The sequence below is a fragment of the Pseudochaenichthys georgianus genome, chromosome 11 (genome assembly GCF_902827115.2).
Source record: "Pseudochaenichthys georgianus chromosome 11, fPseGeo1.2, whole genome shotgun sequence".
Classification (NCBI taxonomy): Eukaryota; Metazoa; Chordata; class Actinopteri; order Perciformes; family Channichthyidae; genus Pseudochaenichthys; species Pseudochaenichthys georgianus.
This window is the reverse complement of record NC_047513.1, coordinates 23,642,111-23,666,290: the sequence shown is the minus strand read 5'-3', so window position 1 is coordinate 23,666,290 and position 24,180 is coordinate 23,642,111. Positions and strand designations below refer to the sequence as shown.

The 24,180-nt window shown below is 42.3% G+C and overlaps 3 protein-coding genes across 5 annotated transcripts; 2 read left to right on the top strand and 1 right to left on the bottom strand.

Annotated features, from left to right (window-relative positions):
- Positions 1-215: 215 nt before the first annotated feature.
- Positions 216-9,354, top strand: LOC117455426 (acetylcholinesterase collagenic tail peptide-like). Its single transcript, XM_034094943.1, has 18 exons — positions 216-632; positions 1,201-1,315; positions 1,395-1,504; positions 1,612-1,725; positions 1,944-1,988; positions 2,124-2,150; positions 3,418-3,489; positions 3,563-3,625; positions 3,734-3,760; positions 3,855-3,899; positions 4,219-4,254; positions 4,333-4,413; positions 4,671-4,767; positions 5,468-5,607; positions 5,720-5,839; positions 6,339-6,468; positions 7,365-7,467; positions 8,500-9,354. The coding sequence occupies exons 2-18, from the start codon at positions 1,213-1,215 to the stop codon at positions 8,567-8,569; spliced, it is 1,383 nt and encodes a 460-aa protein (XP_033950834.1). The 5' UTR covers positions 216-632; positions 1,201-1,212; the 3' UTR covers positions 8,570-9,354.
- A 622-nt stretch (positions 9,355-9,976) lies between these two features.
- LOC117455166 (peptidyl-prolyl cis-trans isomerase FKBP14-like) lies at positions 9,977-15,509 on the top strand. Its single transcript, XM_034094560.2, has 4 exons — positions 9,977-10,280; positions 11,007-11,158; positions 12,020-12,147; positions 14,282-15,509. The coding sequence occupies exons 1-4, from the start codon at positions 10,090-10,092 to the stop codon at positions 14,438-14,440; spliced, it is 630 nt and encodes a 209-aa protein (XP_033950451.1). The 5' UTR covers positions 9,977-10,089; the 3' UTR covers positions 14,441-15,509.
- Positions 15,510-15,588: 79 nt separating this feature from the next.
- Positions 15,589-24,180, bottom strand: wipf3 (WAS/WASL interacting protein family member 3). Of its 3 annotated transcripts, none has more exons than XM_034093876.2 (8): positions 23,893-24,180; positions 21,604-21,692; positions 20,355-20,487; positions 19,725-19,859; positions 18,623-19,327; positions 18,185-18,319; positions 17,125-17,226; positions 15,589-16,949 (listed from the first exon to the last, which is right to left on the bottom strand). In XM_034093876.2, exons 2-8 carry the CDS (start codon positions 21,673-21,675, stop codon positions 16,909-16,911), a joined length of 1,323 nt encoding a protein of 440 aa, XP_033949767.1. In that variant the 5' UTR covers positions 21,676-21,692; positions 23,893-24,180; the 3' UTR covers positions 15,589-16,908. The 3 variants fall into 3 exon arrangements, with proteins under 3 accessions (XP_033949767.1, XP_033949766.1, XP_033949768.1); XM_034093875.2 differs by having other exon boundaries at positions 17,125-17,229; positions 23,893-24,179; XM_034093877.2 differs by lacking the exon at positions 23,893-24,180 and adding an exon at positions 21,054-21,097 and having other exon boundaries at positions 17,125-17,229; positions 21,604-21,645.

The window sequence follows — 24,180 nt, the reverse complement described above, 5'->3', positions numbered from 1 at the left end:
GAGTTGTATAAGAATAAGTCAATAATGTAGGGCAAAGTTAAGGGATATTGACTTTTCCTATTATTTCTGCCATTAACTAAAACACCCAGCAGAGGGCGCCAGTTCCCTGCTGCAGAGACCATCAATAGACTAAAAACGTGCCAAACGAGTGAATGCATGCCGACATAAAATGTTGGTGCCATCCCATATATTCATCCAGCTGCTGTGAAGTCGATCAAGAAGACACAGCAGCTAACGAGCCTCTGATCTGGACCATAGACTGTGTCATCCAGACCATAAACCCTGTCATCCAGACCATAGACTGTGTCATCCAGACCATAGACCGAACCACCCGGACCATAGACTGGACCACCCGGACCCGCTGACAGTGAGCTGCCACCGCTGTGCTGCCTCCACTCAGTGGCCTCTGCTGGGCATTCAGCCCTCGGGGAGAACAAATAAAAACCATCCTCCTTCTGCATCTGTGTTGGTATTGAACAGCAGAAGTGGGTCGATAAGTGGATCAGATTTGTTAGCGGTCTACAGCTCGCCAGATGCCAGAGGAGCCCCAGTCTGAGGGTCTGCACACCGCACATTAGGTCAGAGGAGATCCAGCAGCGTGTACTCAAGTGCGGCACAATCTCAAGTGGAAGGTAAGGGGCGTCTTATGCATTGGAAAGCATGGATGTTAGATGACATTGCTATCATTTAACTATATCATGTGTGCATTGAGGCGTTGTGTTTGTTAAATTAGATAGTATAAGAGGGGGATGTTGAGGCTTATTAATAAAGACTACTGCATGCATTCTTTCTGCATTGACTTCTAATATCATCCACTACCAGAAGAAATATGAGCATACTGGAAATGAAATGTTTGTGTAACACACACACACACACACACACACACACACACACACACACACACACACACACACACACCCTCTGTCTCATTCTGGCTGAAGGGGGTTTGGTGCACAACTGGTATTACAGCGGTGCTGCATCTGCTGCAGTGTGGAGCTGCAACAAGTTTATTATGCTATGAGGAGAGAGAGAGAGAGAGAGAGAGGGGGGGGGGAGAGGGAGGGAGGGGGGGGGGGGGTTAAGTGGTTGAGGAAAAAGTGACACCCTTAGGGAGTAAGGAAAAAGTGACAGCTGCCAGTTACTGCATTAAGCTCAGCAGAAATAGAGTGTGTGTTTGACAGCGTGTGTTGTCCGCTTCAGGGAGAGTAAACCATGAGGATGGATCTGATCAAACTTGCCGTGTCCCTTCACTACCTGCTGTGCTCTGCGTGGGCCCGCCACTCTTACATGGACAGCATCCTCTCCCCCCGCGCAGGTAAATTGAACATTTAACTTGTCATATAAGGCAAATAACACATATTGCACACATCTTTTCAACTCTGGCTCCCTCTCAGTTCTCAGATTTCTGGATGAGCCGCTCACGTTTGACCCCTGCTGTCTGATGTCCCCGCCCCCCCCACCTCTCTTCCCCCCGCCACCTCAGCTGTGGAAGCATGGCAGCCCCGTAGGTGTTCACAAACACACACCTGATGCCTTATTACACCTCATTTGCACACTTTTGCATGCTAAGAGTATAGGACTGAAACAGTGTTGTTGTGTGTTTGACTGAAGGGTGGTGTTAGCGTGTTGGAGCCAAGCGTGTTTGGAGGAGAGGAAAAGGAAAAACCTGTCACACCTGGGTGTTCAGCTGGACCTCCAGGACCCCCAGGGCCCCAGGGCCCAGAGGCAAGACCCTTATATAAATACAACACAATGTATAAATACTCTCATCACGGCCTGCACCACTTTTCAGCTAATGTGCATCCATGAGACTGGAGCCATTTAGACAGAATATTGTTGAATTGAAATGAAACAAAATGACCTCAATATTATTGATTTCTTTACAAATGGACCAAGCTCTGTTCAATTGTGTGAGCTGATATAAATGTAGTCTTATTTTACAGGGTCAAGGTGGATTACCCGGCATCCGAGGACCACAAGGCGAGAAGGTGTGTTTGGGTTTTGTTAGTCTTGAAAATGTCTCTAATGTACTTTGCTGTTGAAGGATCTGTGTGTGTGTCCTTGTGTTCCTCCCTGCTCTAATGACTGCTGCATCTCCTCTCTCCTCATTTGTCCTCCTCCAGGGAGAAATTGGACGTCCCGGGTCAAAGGTGAGCCGCTCCTCCCCTCCCGCATGTCGCCTCCCCTCGCTCGTCTCTCTCTGGCCCATCTCGCATTTCCTTGGTATAATGGGATCTGAATGTCTCTCTCCGTCGTCCCCCTTATGCATCCTCCATCTCTGTGATGTGATTTGTCTATTGATGTGCTCAGAGTATCCTCTGCTGCTGCTGCTAAATGGGTCACGTGACATTAGTCCCGCTCTTTCCATGTAGCAAAGCTCGATCACATCCCAGGATGTCTCACCTCTCTTTCTCCCCTCTATCCTTTCCCTCTGCTTCCTTCTTCCTCCCCTCTCCCTTTCCTTGGCCCATATCCATTACTCTTCGTACTGGACTCCAGTCCTGCTGATCCAGGCTCTCCAGCACTCTACTTCTGCACTTTAATCTCCCTAAGTGCTTTAGCTCTCTGTGATAAATCACTGCACACAGCAGCAGCAGGTCCACGGTGTCTCTACAGGCTGCTGTTTTAATGACGGACAGCTAAATGAGAGCCCGCTGGTAGCATGGCGGCCGCTCTGGGATGCTTGTGCCATTGAGATGCGAGGCTGATTTGTAATGCTTTCGGCTTTTCTTGGCTGGCGATAGAGCAACATTGGCTTTTATTCCTTTGTCCTCTGTCATGTCCCATTAGGAAATCATACGAGGTCCGTTTAACATGCTAATTTGTTTATGACCCTTACCTGGTTAGACTCTAAGAAAATCAGTGGCTCTTTTTTCAGGGGAAACAGGGCCATTAAAGAAGCATCTTGGCAAACGTAAAATGCTGCAGCTCATCAGCATATCAGCAAAGTACACACGCAGAAATCAGTCCCAGTTTAAAAGAAAAGCCTGACGTTTTAGAAAAGATTCTTATTGCTTCATCCCAAGAGTCAGATAATAAACCCCACTGTGAAACTATATATTGTCATTTTTGCACCACAGATTATGTACCGATTAGACAATATGTTTAAGAAATATATAATATCTTTTAAGAGTTTCTGGTAGGCTGATTATTGGACATTTGGTTAAAAATAAAGGCTTGCTGTTCCTCTGTTTCCAGAATGTATGCTACTTACCTCAGCTAATATCATTTCCTCAAGCGTCTGGCAAGAAATCAAAGAAACCTGTTGAACTCATTCTTTACGAAATGAATTCAATTATTCAATTTGTTTTGGAGAACAAGGTTAACACATTCTGCTGTTGAGGAGAAGACTATTAACACTTGAAAAAGCATCAACAGATTGAATAAGTGCCTGCTCTGATCCTGTGTGTGCCTTAGGGACGTACAGGGGCTCCAGGCCTCCCAGGGAAACCAGGACTACAAGGATGGCCTGGACCAGAGGGACCCCAGGTAACTGTTGTGTCACAATGTGTTGTGGTCTTACACCTTGCTATAAGAACATGAACCTGTATGGGTTTTTTAGGCTGAGAAAGGGGATCCAGGACTCATGGGATTACCAGGACTAAGGGGACCACCAGGGATAAAGGCAAGTCATATATTTACACAGGCATACACACAATGATGTTAATGATAGGGAAGAAAAGAGAAACAGTCTTTAATTATCTGCTGTTATACTCCCTGTGTGTCTGTTCAGGGTTTGCCTGGTTACAAAGGAGATAAGGTAGGTTCAGAATGACTCCTCTCATGTCTGCCACATGTCACAACAGAATTATTAAATCCTTCCTTGATTTCTTTTACTCTTTTATTTGTTCAAGGGGGGTCATGGTGACCCTGGAGCATCAGGACCAAAAGGAGATACGGTTGGTGGACAGTTGTCCATTTTCTCTTAATTGCAGATCCTAAAATTGTATTTGAATGTACTGTGGTGTGTAACTCTTACAGCCCATGCTTTGGTTGTGAGCATTATAAGCACCTCATGCTGTGTTATAATGGACTTGAAAAGAAATGTAAAATGCTGGTTAGAATACTAAGTAGATGACTTTACTCTTTCTCTCAGGTGCCGACATTTCAAGCTCACTTGAGCCTCAGTGAAAGATTCAATTTAAAGATTAGATGGATCTCTGCTCTGCTGAAATAATGACTTTTCTGACACCAGGCTCTCATGTTGTCTTCATGCAGGGCTCCATTGGTTTGCCTGGGATGCTTGGACAGAAGGTAAGTATTATACTGTAGGTAGTATAAGGACAGTTAGGAGTCTGATTCAAACGGATTATTCCTCTACTCTTTTCCCAGGGTGAGCAAGGAACAAATGGAGGGCCGGGAGTGGTAGGGAAGAGAGGACCCACTGGACGGTCAGGGAAGAGAGGCAAACAGGTGAGGAAGACGAGGAAGAAAGATGCAGCTCAAGTGAGAGCTGCGTCTTCTCTTCGGCTAATTCGATAACTCGAGATATCCTTAGCAAAGACTTCTGTTGCATCTTCTCAGCCTACACATGTACAGTCTATGCATGTAAACACACCTTGTCTGTTACATCACATTAGCACACATGGCAGCTATGCACAGGTGGTAGTGGAATGTGAGTACTTCCAGTATGTATTTTCTAATATTGGGATGTTTCCTGGTTTGCATAGGGCATGAAGGGTCACTCTGGCACCCTAGGAGTCATGGGCCCCCAAGGACCTTCAGGACCACATGGCCATCCAGGACCACCTGGTCCACCTGCCTCAGGTACAGCAACTCACACACTGGTGCTCAATCAGCCTCACATGACTACAACCTATATTATTTACAGCATAAGTTATAAAGCCAGCAAAATGCAAATTCGCCGCAAACTGAACTATAAACTATACTCCGGGTCAGTGGGTCAATGACGAGGAAAGCCTGTCTGATGAAGCAGGACTCCTCTCAAACACATATTTAAGTTACTGCTATCATTACGTCCCATTAACCCGGAACAACATAACCCTTAACAAATTAAAATAAACACTACCCTCTTCAATGTATTATCCTTATCAACTAAGAAATGTTAAGATGGACTTTTATTAATCCCTCGTGGGGAAATTGTTTCTCTGCATTTGACCCATCCTAGTGTTAGGAGCAGTGGGCTGCCATTTTGAACGGCGCCCGGGGAGCAGTGTGGGGAACGGTTCCTTGCTCAGGGACACCTCGGTAGCACTTGGTCTTGCCGGGACTTGAACTGGTGACCTTCCAGTTCCCAAGCCAAGTCCCTATCGACTTCGCCACCACCAACTGTAGCTTTAACAGCTTCAGTCCTATTTTACGCATGTGTTTTAGTCTTTAAATGTGCGTTGTTTCGTTTGTTGTTGAGCCATGTCAAAGTAGAATTCATGTTTAATTTATTTGCTATGTGGCAGACATTAAAGGTGATCTTATCATCCTATTTTGTATGGGATTTTCTCTCGTCCAGGTCTCTATCTAGTCGGGGAAAAGGGGGAGAAGGGTCTTCCTGGTGCAGCGGGTCGCTGTGACTGTGATTCAACTGTTGGAGCCAATAATGCTCCTTTCGGAAGCTACACGCAGCGGGGGGGCCTCAATAGAGTCCCCGCAGTAAGACCCCTCACATAAAAGCACATCCATATTATTCATCTATCCAAACTGAATATTTTGTTCCCACTGAAACAATCATGACTCATAACGCGCTGACTGTGTATCTGTGCAGATATTTGTGGTAAACAATGAGGAGGAGATGGAGCGTCTGCGTTTAGACGACTCAATAGCATTCAGGAAGGACCAGAGGGTGCTGTACTTCAAAGATAAAGATGGATGGAAGCCCATACAGGTAACAACTATTATGTACTGTACACACTACTAGTGTTTTTACTCGCTAGGATGAAGCTAAAGATCTTCCAATAACCAGTGCTGTATTTTCTCAAACTGATGCCAATGAGCACATAAGTGATCATGTATAGCTCACATCAAGGCTAAAAGTGAGCAGTATTTAAGAGTGAATGTTCATTTACAACCTCAGAAACAAAGTTTGACTAGAATTTAGATATCTTAACTCAAGGTCCACTTACTGGCTTTTCCAGGAGCGAAGGAAGACCATGAGACGCAATTGAAAAGCTGTAGAAAAACTAATAAATGGACTTCGGATGTATTCGTCCAAACTGGTCTAGATGTGATGGGGAAATGTATATAAACTACATGCATCATTTTAAGTAAGGGGCTCACTTTCCCCCTAATAAAGTCCAGTTTCAGCGTAATGCCTTAACAATTAAAGTTACGATTTTCTCACTGCCTGAAATGTCAAGTTAGCGTTTGTCGTCCTGCGTGTTCAGCCCTTCCAGCCGTTCCAGTCCACAGAGAAAGTCCCGGACAGAGTTGGTGTGTGTGGAGACGGGAAAGTGCAGGCCCAGCACGGAGAGGAGTGTGATGATGGAAACCAGATTGTCACCGATGCCTGTCTCAGTGAGTTACAAGCATCTGTTGCTCATTTGAACATGTGCACACACGTCCGGTAATGTGGAGGTGAAGAGTGATCTACAGACAGTAGGCAGTTTATATTATTCATTTACAGATTTAAGCTTGGCTGAAGTGGAAAAGTTTGTGTATTGTTAAAAGCAGAATGCTACAAAGTGCTATGGATTAAGATTCTACGCACAAGAGATGATGCACAGGAAGCATGTGACTTTAATGTCCATTGAAGCTTCTGCTCATCACGGATCTGATGTAACCTTCCTCACATTAATAAAACAAACTAATGTCATATTTCTACAATTTGAATATTGTGTGGTTTTCGGAACATGAATGAATTGGCGGCACCTACTATTTATTTCAATGAACTAGCTCAAAACAATTCAAACTGTAATGGATAAAGACAAGCATTCATTAGCTTACTTGTTTGTTCATTGTCTTGTAATTGGGTTGAAATGTGCTATAAATGAATATGGAAACCAATTCCCTTCATGTTATGTAATACAGTGTAACTTGAGTTAAGATAAACAAAACAGAAGGTTAGGCTGTTGCTGCAGAAACGCCGCCCTGCTGTTGCGGAGCCAGCTTCCTGCAGAGCTGCAGTGAGTCTGAACCACCTGACGGAGGATAAAAGCAGAACACACACACTGTGAAACCTTTCCTTGATCTTTCATTCATCTCCCCCTCTCTTTTCCTGCCATCCTCTCACTTCTCCTCTGTTCAATTAAATTAGCAGCAAAATGCTGTATTGGCATCACTGTAAAACACGCAGGAGGAGTGCCAAAGCAATCAGTAACGTCTTCTCTCTCCCTTCCCTCCCTTCCTCTCTCTCTCAATACGCTGCCATCACCGATACGATCTCCTCACCTCCTTTCCTTTCCTCACTTCAGACTGTAAGTGGGCCTACTGCGGCGATGGCTACCGACATGACGGCATTGAGGAGTGTGATGGGAAGGACTTTGGTTATCAGACCTGCAAATCCTATCTCCCCGGGTATGTTCTCTGACAGCGTGCATAAACAATCACTAAGTGTCCATTTATTGGTGTCGAAATACTACAATAAGACTTTCTGCAGTTTAGACCGCAGCACTTTTATACGGCACCAACTCAGGACAGTAAACGGTCATTGGAATGAAATACCGTACTTACTGTATAGTGGGAGGTCTCTCAAACCCTGCAGAGATGATGGTGCATTACCCGGCCTGGCACCACCATGAGTTAGCTGCTTTATGCATGCTTTATTCTTGCTTAAAGGAAAAGTTCAGCATTTTGGGTAAACGCACATTTCCCTTTCTTGCTGACAGTTGAGAAGATGTATAGCGCAGTTAGTTTAGCTTAGCATTAAGACTCGAAGCAGGGTAATCAGGTAGTCTGTCTGGCTGTTATGTAGTTTAGAGAATATTATGGATCTAAGACAAAAGTGACAAAACACTCAGATAAAAATTCACAATTACAAACATGTCTGCTCCTTCAACACCAAGGACATCTCCATGGATTTATCAAGAGTAAGGGCCATATATTATGTCTACCACAAAGCACAGTGTATGTTCCTCTGGGATGGATAGGGGGTGAGCAGGTAAACAAAGGGGATGTCTTTTGGTCATTTTGCCAATCAGGGAAATGGCGTCCCCCCTTCGCTCCTGTTGAAACTTGTTTGATTGTTTATTTGCTTACTGACATACGTTACAGGAGAAATGCTGAAGCATATTTTTTACCTGATTTGCTTCTAAATATGAGGATAATAATTCTGTTTAACTATAAAATGTTTGACAGGAAGTGCTTTTATTTTGAAGTACAATGAAGTCTCCTGCTCTGTGTTTTTCCGGTTGATATTGAAATGAATTGTCGAGTGCACGTTTCCACTACAACTACCGTTCTTGATGTAAACTGCTGCATTCATATATATCAACATTTTCAGTTTGGACTAGACCCGCTTTGTTCATTATTCTAAGCTTCCACTTTAAATCAGTTGCTTTTTACTTTTTAAGAAAATGTTTCCCTAACATATCTCCCCATCTTCCGCAGGTCCTTTGGGCGGCTCAGATGCACCGACTCTTGCCTCATTGACTCCACTGGTTGCAAGTATTTCACCTGAACTGGAAAGTGAGACAAATTGCCTGATTGCAACTTCGCAGTTCCTCTTTCTGATCACTGGGGTCTATATTTCAGATTTCTACTGAAGTCTCACCCCTTTAAAATAAATGACAGACTGAAAGAGACTAAAGGAAGCTCTTGCGCCTGCTCTGAGCCATGTGAATCGACCGTCTCCCCTGGAGGTTTCAATCTTTGTCTGGCCTCAGGGAGCCACTTCCTGTTATAGTCATCGGCTGCTGCACTGTTATGGACACCGGTGGAGGTGGGACACGTTTTAATGATTGTATCCAATGAAATAGTTACAATGTGTATGACTTGCTGACTGTTAATGCAAAAATAAACTGTATTGTGAGATTATTTTGTAAAGAGAGACAGAAAAAAGAGCCTTTCAAATGAGGCAATTATATTATTGATACTATATATACTGTAGTATGCAAATCAGGGGTGTGTACATGTGTTTATTCCTTAGGAAACATGTATTTATGAAGTGCAATACTGTGAAAATGCATGTAATTGTGTACAAGTGCACATTGTACTGTTTAACTATACATGTAATATCCAAAGTATAGCCCTCTCGATGTGAATGTTCAAATACCGACAGGAGGGAAACGAATGTCGTACTGCAACAAGAAAAACTGTGATCATCGCAGCAGCATGAAGAAACTGCTCAGTTACATCAAAGGAAAATCAACCTTAATTCAGCCAAATGTAATAAGTGTATTTTAATCTGCCTGCATGACTGTAAAGTTCACACTGTACACTAATAAAGGCGAGGCCAACAATTCAGAGTGTATTTCTTCTTATCCATAATTTCATTTGATTTCGCTTGTTGGTGATTTTCTTCAAAAAAGAAGAATGATAATTAAAAAATATATATTAATGTTGTTCTTCAGAAACTGAATTGATATAGTTTGCTTTTGTCAAAAGGATAACATTCTGATATGTATTGAAATATAATTGTATTTCATGGACAAATTACAAGAACATATTCCAGATGTATAGGCTACTGTACTTGTGAGTGGAAAAAGTAATCCCTTTTTCACAGTGTATAATTAGAATCTTTGTCTCAGTCTTACTGTCTCTCCTTGTCTGTTTACCTTATATTTTGTTCTTTAGTTTTAAAAATAATATTAGATTTTTAGTCATGATAATATAATAAAGATTCTTCAATTGTTTATTATTTGAGACAGATTGTGTTGTAGTATAATGTCCACCATTATTTCATTTTATCATCTTTTTATATGAATGCCCTGTTTTGTGTTTTTTGTATGTGCCTTATGCAAACAAATTGCCTTACACTTTTGTTTTTAAACTTCACATCTGTACGAGGGAGCGTCTGTGGGCGGGTTTACTGGTCAACACCAACCAATCAGGAAAATACTTCCTGCAACAACATGCAGGATGAAACGTCACTGCCACGTAGAAAATAAACTGCACGCGTGTCGCTGCAGCTTCTCCAAACTTTTCCCAACATTTCACTTACCTGTTTTGTTGCTCAGAGTGAGGTGACAGTGTGGCAGCATGCTGACGGTGCTCGCCTGGCTATGCTCCTCCATGCTGCTCTCCGTCAGCGGGGGGAAGCTCCCTGAAGCCGAGGTGGAGATAGATGTCCTGCACAGACCCTTCCTCTGTCACCGGAAAACTAAGTACGGAGACATGCTGCTGGTGCATCATGAGCTGTACTTCGAGAATGGGACCATGTTGTACACCAGGTATGTTTCATGTCGGCAAACTGTCTCTGAAAAACTCCCGCGGTGAGTTTCAAGAGAGCAGGAGTTGTTACGAGTTTAAAACTAACGAAACTAACTTTCTCAAGACGTTAAATTGAAGCCATTTAGTGTATTTCTTCTTCTTCATTTAAATAAACTGCTCATACAGCTTTGACATTTGTTGTTAAAACTTTAAATCCGACTTTTCTTTCGCCGGGTTGCTATTGCTACTCCATGCCAGGTGTTCACGTGTCAAATCTCATTGGTCAATCCTCCATCTGTTAGGATCACGTGATAAAACATGTAAAGGGTCAGTTCAGCCAAGTTACAAGACACATTTTATTAAGTTGACCATAAAAGCCAAACATAACATGACAACAGATAAGGCACTTACTTAAAAAGACAACAATGTGATATTTAATTCAAAAAAGTGTATCTAACAAAACCATTCTGTAAACATATATTACATGTTCTTATTCATACATATCACCTTATGCAAATACACACATGCATAAACCCAGAGGTCAGAGGTCAAACAGGCGTGATATGCAGCATTTCTCAGTAGGGACTGTAATTGAGGACATGTTGTGTTCTTTTGTGATTTAAGTGAGGGATGTTTACTCTAATGTCCACTAGTGTTACCTGCTGTTGTCTCCAAAGGGGGTCTTCTTGCAGTCCTTCCTTTTCAGACCTGTAACCCCACACTCTCTGTCTGTGTTTGCTTTCCAGTCGAACTGATGGTGACCGGCACGCCATGTGGTTTACTCTGGGCATCATGGAAGTGCTTAAAGGCTGGGATAAAGGCCTGCAGGACATGTGCTCTGGAGAGAAGAGGAAACTGGTCGTCCCTCCTGCCCTGGCCTACGGGAAGGAAGGGAAAGGTACTGCAGCTTTGACCATATTCATGCACACTGCTGTGCATGCTGCTATGCAGAAACATGGCTGTCTTTATAAAAGTGGTTGAGGTTTTTAGAAAATGTGTAATATTCCTGTACATTAATTTTGCATGTATGCATATTATACTTGTCTGTCTTGTTTTGAATTGCTCTCCAGGACTCCCAAACTGAATGAAGGTTTCATTCAGTGGTATTAGTCCACTTTTTCTCTACATGGAGCATGTGAACAATGTTATGCTTTTTCCTGGTAAGCACACACCACTTTAACCCCTAACATCTATCTCTTCTGTTTCTGACTAACTTTTGCCTTGACAATAACAAGCTGAATGACTAAACATGACTAATAATGCAACCTAATTTTACTTCTTAGTAACACTTTCAACATGTTTTCAAACTTATGTTTACTTTAATTAATTTACAATGTGTTGCTATGAGGGCAAATATTAGGGCCAGAGTAAGGGAAAAAATCGAAAAGGAAAGTTTTTTTTTTTTACTTTCAGTATTAGTGCCAGCAGTAATTATAAAAAAATATAGTTAAATGTTTTCCATCTGATTTGTTGATTATTATTTTGATGTGTAATGTAATGATATACCTTATTTAGATTATATTGAACAACTAGCTTTTCTCATTTACTGAAAGTTGAACTTAAACATTGTTCTTGAGATGAAGGATAAAGAAAAATCTTGATCACACTCATTTCTTTCCTGAAAGGACTTTTCTAATATTTGTGATTCTTAAGGGATGTCACACCAAATGCTTTCTTTAAACTGAAGCACTCTCATATAAAACCCAGTTGACAGTCTCAGTTCTCACTGACCTCTTGCTCTGTGCTGTTCTCTGCTCAGGTAAGATCCCTCCTGAAAGCACGCTGACCTTTGTCGTCGAGCTGCTTAACATCAAAAATGGACCGAGGTCTCACGAGTCCTTCCAGGAGATGGACCTCAACGATGACTGGAGGCTCTCCATGCAGGAGGTATACACAAGCACACACACTGCCTTCAGAAAACTCTCTCACTTGGAGTAGATAAATATGCGCTTTCTTCCTATGATATACTAATAAAAAACCCTTGTGGCTAAGAGCTAAGTGTGGAGGAAATTCTTAACAGAATCTCATAAATAATTAATGGCCTTCTGGTCGTACATCCCATCATTAAATTGAATGATTAGGCGGCGTGTGGCGCAGTGGATAGAGCCTTGGTGTTGGGATCAGGGGTTCACAGGTTCAAACCCCACTGCAGTCAGCATGTCGTTGTGTCCCTGAGACACCTCACCCCAAATTGCTCCTGTGGGGATTGTCCACAGTGTTGAGTATGTAAGTCGCTTTGGATAAAAGCGTCTAACATGTGACATGTCATGTAATCAAACCATAAAACCCCCTTACCCTTAACCATTTGCAAATCCACCTTTACAGTTCCTTTTACCCTCCTGAAATGTTAATCCTAAACATATGTCTCTGTTAAACCCATACAAGATTAAAAATATAATTAGAGTAAAAGACAGAGTAATCCTATATGTTTTAAATGATTATATGATAATTTGACACGACACTAAGCATTTACGAGCAGGTACCTTCTCAGATTGTGGTCTTCTGACAGTTTAAGAGCCTGAAGGGTGACATTCTCTCTATTATTTCAACCCGGAGAGACGTGATGTATGGAATACATATTTATTGTTACACGTCATATGAATGAAATGATTGCCATGATAATACAACAGGAGAATGGAATGGTGTTTGGCGATTAGGCCGGTTTGCAGGATAGTCATTCAGGAGGGAAAGAACCGCTCCGATGAAATCCCCGGGGTCTAGACACTGGTGGTGGTGATAAGAAGGTGGGACCGGTCTGAAGGAGGAAGGTTTTATCTTTGTCCTGGAGGAGACGACGGGAGGCGAGAGGGTTGCGTGTGGTCACCTGAAATGACAACTGACAGGAAGGAAGAGCAGGCATTTAAGGAATTTAACGTGTGCAGCAATTGGCTGCTGAGGGGTGACGCCCACGCATTTAATGAGGGGGGAGAGAGAGCAATAGAGTGACGTGTAAGTGACTCATTGTTAGGTCTTCCTTATTGAACTTGCGCTAAAGCTTTCATTTCACCTCATGACCCATCAGATTTTAACACTGCTATAAACAAATCATTCACTGTGCTACCTGATATATGTTGATATATATTAACACAATTGCTGATTGGAGTTGAAACAGACCAGCGTGGCCAAGTGTCAATTATTAGAAATGGCTAAGAATTAAGAAGTGGATACACATTAAAATGAATATCCCAAACTATAAGTGCTGTGCAGGTAAAGCAATTTGGACTATTAAGTAGTGTCCATGTTATTATTCCATATCTTTATTTGTTTGTCAAAAATAAACTGCAGTATCTGTTTTAACAGTGTATTGTTAATCTTTGGATTTTTGTATTCATCATCATCATCATCATCTTTATTTAAAGAGACTCTTGGTCCATTATTACAAAACATACAACACTCAAATACAAACTAAAAAAAGGCCGCCATACCAATGTTTCCACAGAGGTGACTGGTATCGTACAGCACTGAAACACGGATTTGAAAGCAGCATAATGACAGAGTTATGAGAAACATTCAATCGACAGATGAATTTGTACATCAGACCTCTCAAAAGAGCATGGAACGTGTTGACTCGTGCATTACAGAACATTTCACTTGCACTGCACCACCTTGGTTTTCTAAGCAGTATACGCAAACAGTCATTATATGCAACCTGGAGCTTCCGGAGGCTCGCCTTCATATACTTGACCCACAAGGGGGCAGTATAGAGAGGAGTGCAATAAGCTCTAAAGAGGTTCACCTTAACCTTATCTGAACACCAAGAGTATTATTATTATTTTATTCTACTAAATCATCCAAAGAAGAAAAAAAGTATAATTCATACACACAAAGATAAGCATAGCTTATGGGAAGCCCTCCCGTGAATCATCCTAATACAACATTGGCATTATTGCGTCAAAAACATTTAGAAATTAAGGAATTGGATTTATGTATCTGACTCCACACTCAAGGGCTTTATTTTTAATTTAAAGTCTCAACCTGTCTCATCCTCACTCTTCCTCCTGCTCTCACCTTCATCCACCAGGTGAGCGTGTATCTGAGGAAAGAGTTTGAGCGCCACGGCTACCCTCCCAACGACACCCTGCATGAGAACATGGTGAAGGACATCTTCAACAAAGAGGATGCGAACAAAGACGGCTTTATATCCTCCCGAGAGTTTACTTACAAACACGATGAACTCTAAATTCTCACTCACTCGCTCAGTGTGATTTGTGGTTGATATACTTTGATGCAGAGCCTTATTTCCAGCATGAAAGTACTTATAGGAGCGTTGTGTGTCTGATCTTTGAGCCAATGGGTGTGTTTAATTGATGTCTGTTTTGTTAATGTGTTTACAATAGTCCATTACACTCCGTGTCACTTGAAATTACTTTTTAAGAATGTGTTCAAATGATATTCGCTTATCAGTGTCACCAAATATCTGAGGAAAAGTAGACGGGAAGTAAATGCCTTTAACAATGTATCCAAAGTATGTAGATAACAGTTGCTAAATTTGGCTGTAAAATTCAATTTTGGGGGAGAAATTGTATTTATTTCCTTTAAAAGAATATACTACATCAATTTAATTTCACCCTTTGTGGGTTCATAAGTAAAGGGACTGTTTTTATACCTGTATATAAATACATTTGGCAAATAAATGTGTCCACTTTATAGAAGAATTGGAAAAAAATGTCATTAAAATCAGTCGTATGATATTGATTAAATTGTGTTTAGGTTCAAGGGGCAGGACAATGTGAACTTTGGTATTTGTTGTTTCTATGGAGCAGTGAAATGTATTGTGTATAGGGCACTGATGACCGTGAGTTTTCCATGGCAACCGTGATTACTTGACTTAGCAGGAAAAGCAGGTGTAACCGAGAACATAATGGCTTAGTTTCATTTTCTCTGCGTGTTCCCAGCGAGCCAGTATACACAATACTCAGGTCCTAGCACAAAGCAGCCATCGTGGTTGTTATAAGAGACACCCGTTTGACAGGTGACAGCCGCTGTGGGAAAGTGCACATGCATACACTGCAGTGTCAATGCTGAAAGAATCAATATTTAAAATTCTGAAACATACTCTGCACGCTACTATCCAAAGTAAATCGTCTGAATGACAAAGTGAGAAACTGTACTTTGTTGTTATTACCAACACGCTGGAGGCTGTTTTCCAAAATTGCACACACGTTTCAAACCACAGAATGTTCCCACAGTATCGACTTTAATCTAGACTGTCCAGTTTTTTTTTTTTTTAAACATGTCAAGACTAAACTCATTATGAAAATGTATCTTCTAGTCAAGGCATATTCAAATGTTCAGTTTTTACAACCAATGTGATCAATAAAAGTGAACTTTCTAAAACAAAATACTGTGGTTTATTTGGTTTTCACACCTTGTAACACTTTACACATTGAACCAGCAGGTGGCACTGTCTTCACAGGTGTTAGTATTGGTTAACACGGAGGAAGGTGACACTACACCGCATTCATTATGCATTCACAACAGAGAGAAACCAGATGCATTCCCATGATTATTAAATGTCTTGATGCATTAGTTACTTATTAAAATCAAACACAAAGGAGAGCACCACCATATGTACAAAGATAGGTGAAAGCATAGCCCAAGTAGTCACCTGCACTTTTGTTGTTCTCATTGAGGTTAAAGGGGCCCTATTTCAGGTTCATATTTGTATTTTATGCCTCTACTGGGACATGTCTCCATGCTTTAATGTTCAAAAAGCTCTTTATTTTTCTCATACTGCCTGTGCTGCAGCACCTCTTTCACCCTCTGTCTGAAACCAGAGCCCAGTCTGGTCTGATTGGTTAGCTGGCCGGCTCTGTTGTGATTGGTCAACCGCTTAGCCTATCACGTACAATGTATTGGAGAGCTAGCCAATAGAAGCTCAAGTGATACCTAGTGATGTCATTATGTTACAGAAGTAAACAAAGAACTACAATATAGGTGTTCCAAGAACTTTGGGATTTAAGCCTTTGCAGACCATTTACATGCATACAATCCTATTCAACACACTACAGGAAAAGGAAAACCCTAAAAAGCATAATAGGGCCTCTTTAAGTTTTCTTCTTACATGCTTTTGACAGATAACATTTTAAACGGATTGTCCTGCTTAAACCTTTTAAAGAGTTTACTTTAGTGCAGTAATCATTGCTGGACCACAGTTTGTATATTTAAAAGAGCTTTACTTTCTGTGTGCTAAACATTGTTTCTGCATTAACCACTCACTTTACAAGTGCTTCTGTAAAAGGGACAGATCCTGACATGAAATGAAAATATAATAATCTGCACGTAGATTTTGAAATGCTTATAAAAATGTATCAATTGTAATACTAAATTCAGCTGCTGGAAGACACTGTCTCTTGTGTGTGTACGGTCTGTATGTAACGTGTGAGTCTGAGGAGGGAGAGTCGCCCTCCTCCTCACACATTCAAAACATTCCACACTGGAAAAGGTCAGAGGTCACATAGTCAGAATAAGGCGGGACCCTGTTTGACACCAACATACACACACACACATACACTAAACATGAACACACACACCGTTTTCATCCAAATAAGTCCATGACAGTTATGTAATTGTCACGAGAAGGAGGAAGAGGAGGATAACTGCCTGATATGTGAGTGGGGGGGATGAAGATCAGGATGTGGCTATGACTCATCTGAGGTGTGTCCTTATCCCAGGGGGGTTGGGATTCACTGCATGGAGAGGAAAGAGGAAGACAATCAATTGATGATGATGATGATGATGATGATGATGATGATGATGATGATGATGATGATGATGATGATGATGATGATGATGATGATGATGATGATGATGATGATGATGATGACGTCATGGATTAGGATGAACAATATTGAGAGGCTCTACCTCTGTTTTCTTTGCTGGGGTAAGTCCGAGGGAAGGGTTTGAATTCTTCTGGAGGAGGGAAGTCCTCTACGGGGTGGAACTGGAACTTGGATTCAAAATCATCTGCTGGAAGTAAATATACAGTAAAGATGTGATTAAAAGGGTGATATGTTGTGCTAATTTCAAATACAAGGTCTCCATGCCATTCCCAGCTGTCTTCCGTTTACTGGTCTCTCAACAGCTGTTCGATCGATTAAAAGCAAAACAAGTCAAATGTAATACCTTTTAAGACCCTTTTCCATACATTTTAAGACCTCATTTTTTGGCAACACACTTTACCTCACATTTACTATACAGTACTGATTGTCCTTCCTCCTTGTCTTCCAACCATTTGGACGCAGACTTGCATTTCCCGATAACAATGTTGTTTAACAACCGGCGTGAACGGGCCTTCGTGCTATCAAGCAGTGAGCGTGCGATGTCCTGTTCAGATGACCTCAAATCCAACAGGATGCCATAAATAAACTACACAGAATCACACTACACACCTACGCAATGAATACATTCAGGCAGCTGTAGAATACAACCTCTTTGGACAATTTATATACTTATTGAAAACAAGCTACAATATTGAATACCTTGGAAAATGCTGTTTAATACTTTTTAATAGCCAACAACAGATGTTACGACAAGTTGTAATACAAGTATTTTTTTAAAACAATCAGGTATATTCATTTCACAAGCAATGAAAACTGCGGTGAGGTACTTTAAAAAGTGTTAACAAATGAATACCTCTGTACAATTACAGCAGACATTCTCCACAAGCAGAGATGTCTCTCATCCTCACCAGGTTTATTTTTATTTTTGGAAGACACAAAAGCTCTGATACAGTATAATTATAATGAGGATGTAGAGAAGAGATAATGACATTTGAATTCATTAAATAAGTTACATTTAATACAATCGTATTCTCTCATTTGAAAGCACTCTTCATAAGAAACTCACACTAAAAACACTAAAGGCCTTAATCGTCTCCTTAAAAATGTCAGATCAATACTGTCAGATATATAGTTACACTCACCCAGGCTTTGCAGGTGTCCATTCCTGAGGCTTGACGGAGGCAGGGGGGGAGGCGGGGGGGGAGGAATGCGGGTGGACAGCTCGGTCGAGGGGGAGCGTGCCGGGGGAGCCGGAGGGGGAGCCAGCCGACCGCCACCTGTCGCCATGGGAAACAAGAGCAGAGGAGTCAGTGGGGTGTCGGACATAAGCAATAAGATCTACCAAAAAATGAAAAACATCCAAAACATCCGGCTCCATCTTCCTGTGTCGGTTATGGCTATACTTTGCTTTTCTACAAGTGGTGGGTACATCTCAATATCCACTGCCTTGGGATGCTCACTCTAAACAATAAGACAGAAGGTTAATTATTTAATCCATCCTCTAACTTCTTTGCATTTCAAACTAACCGGAAATCACAGGTGAAAAAAAAAAACCCTTCCTCATCATGGCGTCAACTCACCTGCACTTCTGGGCACAGCAGGCGGCCGTCGGGTGGGGGCGTTGCAGGGGTACGAGGGGGGCAGAGGGCGCATGGCTGGTGAGGGTACTGCGGCCAGCTTGGGTGGTGGAGGGGGGAGAGTGGATGGGCAGGTGGGGGTGTAAGAAGATGGGAGAGGAGGAGGCGGAGGTGGGGGAGGAGGTCCCAGGGGGCTGTCCCGCAGGATGGGGAACCTCGAGGGTTCAGAGGAGACTAGAGGCGGAGGGTAGAAGCACCCTGAGGTGCGATCCCCTGGTACAGCAGAGTGAGACTGGAAAGGTGGAGGAGGGGGAGGAGGAGTAGAGGGCTGGGAGATGGGGCTGTGGTGGGAGTGCTGGAGGGGGAGCCAGGTGGGCTTGGTGACCTGGGATGGAGGTGGGGGAGGAGGGCAGGTGGGGAGGGGAGGGTGTCTGTTGGCGGGTCGGTCCTGAGGTGGAGGAGGCGGTGGAGGAGGGGCAGAGGGAGGAGCAGGTGGAGGAGGAGAGTAAGTGGGGAATGAAGGTGAGTGCCTGCTGCTGTGGGAGGGGGAGGTGGGAGCGGAGGAGGAGGGGGGGAGAGGGCGGTGGACGGAGAGACGGTGCTCTGCTGTCCTCTGATGCTCCGAGACGCTGCTGCTGTCGGCTGGAGGAGGAGGAGGGGGGGGGTTCCACAGGGGCTTCAGGGAGGCGGAGGAGCTCGACCGGGACACTTTGAGAAACACACACACACACGGGGGAGTCAATTCGATAATCAATGTTAGGGCTGACAATAGTGATTATTGTCATTATCAAGAAAAACTACAAATTAACTTCTCATTGTTTGGACTACAAAATGTCAGAAAACAATGAAAAACGTCCCAGTCAAATATCAAGGTAATGTTACATTTCTTCAGTCAGCCTAAAACCAAATTATATTCAGTTTAATATCATATGAAACATCAAAAAAGCATGATCCATATTTGAGACATGTTTTTATGTAAAATTACGAAACTCAAAAAAGTTATTTTTCTGTTGAACAACTGGTCCATTGGTTGACTACATTTTGCAACTACTGCATATCTATATCATTTATAGATTTAGACATAGCAAGACATGTTTTCACCAACCTGGGGTCTTCCCTGTTTGTCCTACAGGCCTGAGGGTGGGGAAACCTCCAGCAAAGAGTCCCCCCAAAGAGGGTCCCAGGGGTGTCCCTCCTGATGAGCTCACACTGGACACATCTCCAGGGCTAGTCTTGGGATCTGTGGAACAACACATGAACACATACATTACACCACAAGTGATCATAATAATGGCACCACTGTCCATTTAGTGGTCATACAAACATTTGAAACATACCGTTGAATGCACACATACTTGAAAAATACTTTTTATGCAACATATTTAACCATTTTATAAATCTTATTGTATACTGGGGATACATTGTATGTCTTGTCTACTGTGTGTGCCACTGTAGTTGTTTCCTATTCTTCCTGCATCCTTATCTCCTTCAGGGCATTCCTTCCTGAAGTGTCCACTTGTTGTGTGTATATAGGTCAAAGAGAAGCAACACACTCCAGATCGACCACACACACGACCCTCCCTTTTTCCCAAAGTCTTGTTTTACATTTATATCTCACACTATGGCATCCTGACACGTAAACACACGTCATTCGCCTTCCTTTGAGCTCCACTGTGAGAATTAGGTGAGTGTGTCCATGTGTACATTAGTAGCTCTGTAAGGTTGTTGGTCTTACTCTCCACGGCCGGGGCACTGCGGTCGTTGACTTGTGCTACTTTCCTGAGTCGGGCTCCGTTCTGGATGTCGGCCAGCAGGGCATTCCTTCCACCTGCTCCTGCACACTGGAGCTTAGGAGGCTCCGACGGACACTGCCACACAGAGACAGAAAACAGCTTTCATCTAACAGTGAATTGCCCCATATTTGTTCTGCCTTGAGGGTTGACTTCAGGACACTAAATAAAGAAAAGACAATTTTGAAAATCATTTAATTATGTTATTTACTGTATATACTTAATGCAAGCTCCAATGGTTAATTCCTGTTTCATGTTTTCATTTACTGTATTGGATATCTTTTGGGTTTTGGAATCGGGATCAGAAAAGCAAGATATTTGAAGACATCATCTTGGACTCAAGTTAATTAAATGTAACTTTTTCTTCTCTTTTTAAGTATTTCTGATATATTTAAAAGGGTTCCAAAGAAAACTCAACACAAAACCGCAAAAAAAAAAGAATAAATACTTTCAGCCCTGCTTAGTGTATTTTCAATATGTATTTGATAATTTTTCACATTAAGAGATGGGTGAGAAAAGGTGAAATGGAATGTTCTGTAACTGAGTAACATTGTCATGAACACAATATCTCACAAATATATTATATTTGGAACAAATGTCCACTTGGACTCAAAGGTGAACTGATTACAATGTCAGGGACTTACAGAACATTCCATTTCACCTTTTCTCAGACGTCCAACCTAAAAACCTAAAAGAAACTAAGATTCAGTAAGAGCATTCTTTAAGTAATGTTGAGAAATTCACAGAGAGATGAGATGACTTGTGTGTACAGTGTATTGATGTGTCTCCGCTGTGTGTCCGTGCTCGATGGCAGCGGCTTCTCATTTAACATGAGGACACTGAGCGCCTGCTGCGGAAACATAACACTCCTCTGCTACTGAGATACTGCTGTCTGCCCTACTGTGTGTGTGTGTGTGTGTGTGTGTGTGTGTGTGTGTGTGTGTGTGTGTGTGTGTGTGTGTGTGTGTGTGTGTGTGTGTGTGTGTGTGTGTGTGTGTGTGTGTGTGTGTGTGTGTGTGTGTGTGTGTGTGTGTGTGTGTGTGTGTGTGTGTGTGTGTGTGTGTGTGCGTGCGTGTGCGTGCGTGTGTGTGTATTACCTCAATCAATAATGCAAACAACCTACAGGTGATGGTTGATGGTCATTGAGAAGGACACGAGTGAGTCTTTGCAAAATTGCATAAGAAGGACTCTTACCTGTGGCAGGGCAGCGCTGGGTGGAGGTGGTGGGGGGGGAGCCAGGGGAGGAGGCGGGGGGGGAACTGGCATGCTGAGGCCTCAGATACCTACAGAAGACAATGCAAAAGCAAAAACTGTCACCATCCTATTCATGCGCTATAGTGCGCAGGGGGATCGATGACCTCTGACCCTCTCCCCTGAACAGGAAGAGCTTTCACCAGCGGAGAGCACAAAACAGGAAACAGCAAGCGCTCCATCCTCTCTAGAGAAATCCGACACAACACCCCCCTGTCCTCCTCTTCTTCCCACAATGCCCAGTGGCGGGACTTGGGAGAGGGACAATGGAGAGTGTTGTGTGAAAAGTAATAGACCCCTACCCTTCAGTCAGAATTGGAAAACACGTTGAGGAAAGTCCACAGGAAATTGCTGCAGCCTGCAAACACATTGTTCTCTACTTTCTCCTGATTATTTTTCCAAATGAACATGTTACAGGATGTCTCGTGATTCAGTAATACAAGTGATAAGCTAAAGTAGCCAAACAGCAACTTTCCAGGAACAGATAGACACAACTGTATTTTGAGTTTTTGTGATGTATCTTTTGTATGTATTTGTGGATGTGTTTTCTTTTTTGACTTTATATGTTTTTGAAAGAAGAGGAACAAATGTGTAAATTAGCATTTCACAACAAACCATTACCACATAGCATCTGGCCCGTGTGCTACTGTGTTGTCCACATCAAACCAAATAAACTCACTAGGGATTACATCACCGTCTTTGAATGTTCTTGTGTCGTTGGCGACTTTGCTGGGTAATGATCCACAGCGACAGTCACTGAGACCCACACACAACTTAGTTGACATCATAAATTCTTGACGAGCTGTCTTGCATAGCTGTGAAAGTCTGAAAACAGCTTGAGTTTTGTGAACATTTAATTCTCTGGGGAATTTGCACATGCTGAGCAATTTAATCAAACAGAACAGAACCTGTTTTTGTTGAATTTAGTATAAGTCCCTCTTGTCTTTGTGTGTGTGTGTGTGTGTGTGTGTGTGTGTGTGTGTGTGTGTGTGTGTGTGTGTGTGTGTGTGTGTGTGTGTGTGTGTGTGTGTGTGTGTGTGTGTGTGTGTGTGTGTGTGTGTGTGTGTGTGTGTGTGTGTGTGTGTGTGTGTGTGTGTGTGTGTGTGTGTGTGTGTGTGTGTGTGTGTGTGTGTGTGTGTGTGTGTGTCATCAGACTGTTCTTCACTTCTATTTCTATCTCCATATCTGTGTCAGGCGTCCTCTGTGAAACGTCTGGTCTTTAAAGGGGGAAATGCTGGACACTGTTTGGCTCTATGGAGGACCAGTTGGTACACTGAGTGTTAATGCACCTCTCACCAGCTGTTTCTCTTTGACCTGTATTACATATAATTCTTCCTGGAGCACTGGGAAGTCAGATGACACACACCACACACACGCAGCAGGAAGTGGCAGACTTAACAAGGGATTTGTATACTTTTATATGTAATTATGCAAAGAAGATTGAGAACATGAAGCCTCAGTAGTACCGGCTTTTTTATTGACTAAAGGATAAATATCTTTATGTATGAATCAATGAGGAGAGTGTTTCTATACATTTCTGTTTGGGGTCTAAGATAGACCTGTAATGTTTACAGGTGGCCATGTTTTCTTAACGTGAATACGATGGATTTTCATCAGCGTTAGTGTCAGGACTTTTTTATGCTGCATTACAATCACATTTAAATACATACATTTCATTTGTATTATTTGCATTTCTTACAGTTTGCACATAAGATGTCAACAGGGGAAATATATTGAAACATTAAAAACTATGAAGGACTGCATAACCTCATTTATATATGTGTCCCATTCACTAAATGTGAAAATCGTAAGAATAGTTGATTTTTACATTTCAAACACATACAGTAGTGGGTCTTTAAAACTAATCTTATCTAATCTAATCTTATCTTTTTTTATTTCTAAAACTTAAACAAAATGGATTTGAAACTTTGGTGGAACGATATTAAAATTGAAAATAGCTATAAATAGTGTATAAAGAGTATGCATTGTTTTATAGTGTAAACTGCACTGTGGGAATGATATGCAGCTTGAATACCTTTCCACTAAAACAAGAATGCCTATGACAGTAAGATGAACTTGATGCGGAGAGACAATAACAAAACAAGGAGACGTTAAGATAAACAGTTCATTGTGATGTCATGGTATGTCCTACGTTTACACATGTCATCAGACAGTTTTGCAGAAGAAAAATAACCCAGACAGTCAGACACAAGATCACCAGGAGTGTCTTACCTTCTTGAAGTATCCCAAATCCACCTGTTTGCAGGGACAGCTTCAGTGAGGTGGACCACAGCACAGTGTCCTCATAGTGCACCCCCCTCAGTTATTTATAGTCCGATGAGGACACCACTGATCCGGCCGTTCCGCTAAACCTTGAGAAAGCGTTTCAAAACTAACAGAACGTTTTGTTTTACTTCACACTGAGAGAAAACAAGCGAAAGTGGTCGTGCACGATGGTCTCTTTCTGGCTCTGTTTGAAAAACTGTGAGCGCGCTGCAGGGGGCGAGCAGCGCGCGGCCA

Coding starts and splice junctions, on each gene's coding strand:
- LOC117455166 (XM_034094560.2), top strand. CDS start 10,090: ATGCTGACGGTGCTCGCCTGGCTATGCTCCTCCATGCTGCTCTCCGTC. Junction 11,159..12,019: donor CTACGGGAAGGAAGGGAAAG/GTACTGCAGCTT, acceptor TTCTCTGCTCAG/GTAAGATCCCTCCTGAAAGC. Junction 12,148..14,281: donor GGAGGCTCTCCATGCAGGAG/GTATACACAAGC, acceptor TTCATCCACCAG/GTGAGCGTGTATCTGAGGAA.
- wipf3 (XM_034093875.2), bottom strand. CDS start 21,675: ATGCCAGTTCCCCCCCCGCCTCCTCCCCTGGCTCCCCCCCCACCACCT. Junction 19,328..19,724: donor ACAAACAGGGAAGACCCCAG/GTTGGTGAAAAC, acceptor TGTTTCTCAAAG/TGTCCCGGTCGAGCTCCTCC. Junction 16,950..17,124: donor CCCCAGCAAAGAAAACAGAG/GTAGAGCCTCTC, acceptor CTCTCCATGCAG/TGAATCCCAACCCCCCTGGG.
- LOC117455426 (XM_034094943.1), top strand. CDS start 1,213: ATGAGGATGGATCTGATCAAACTTGCCGTGTCCCTTCACTACCTGCTG. Junction 3,626..3,733: donor GGGGACCACCAGGGATAAAG/GCAAGTCATATA, acceptor GTGTCTGTTCAG/GGTTTGCCTGGTTACAAAGG. Junction 6,469..7,364: donor TGTCACCGATGCCTGTCTCA/GTGAGTTACAAG, acceptor TCCTCACTTCAG/ACTGTAAGTGGGCCTACTGC.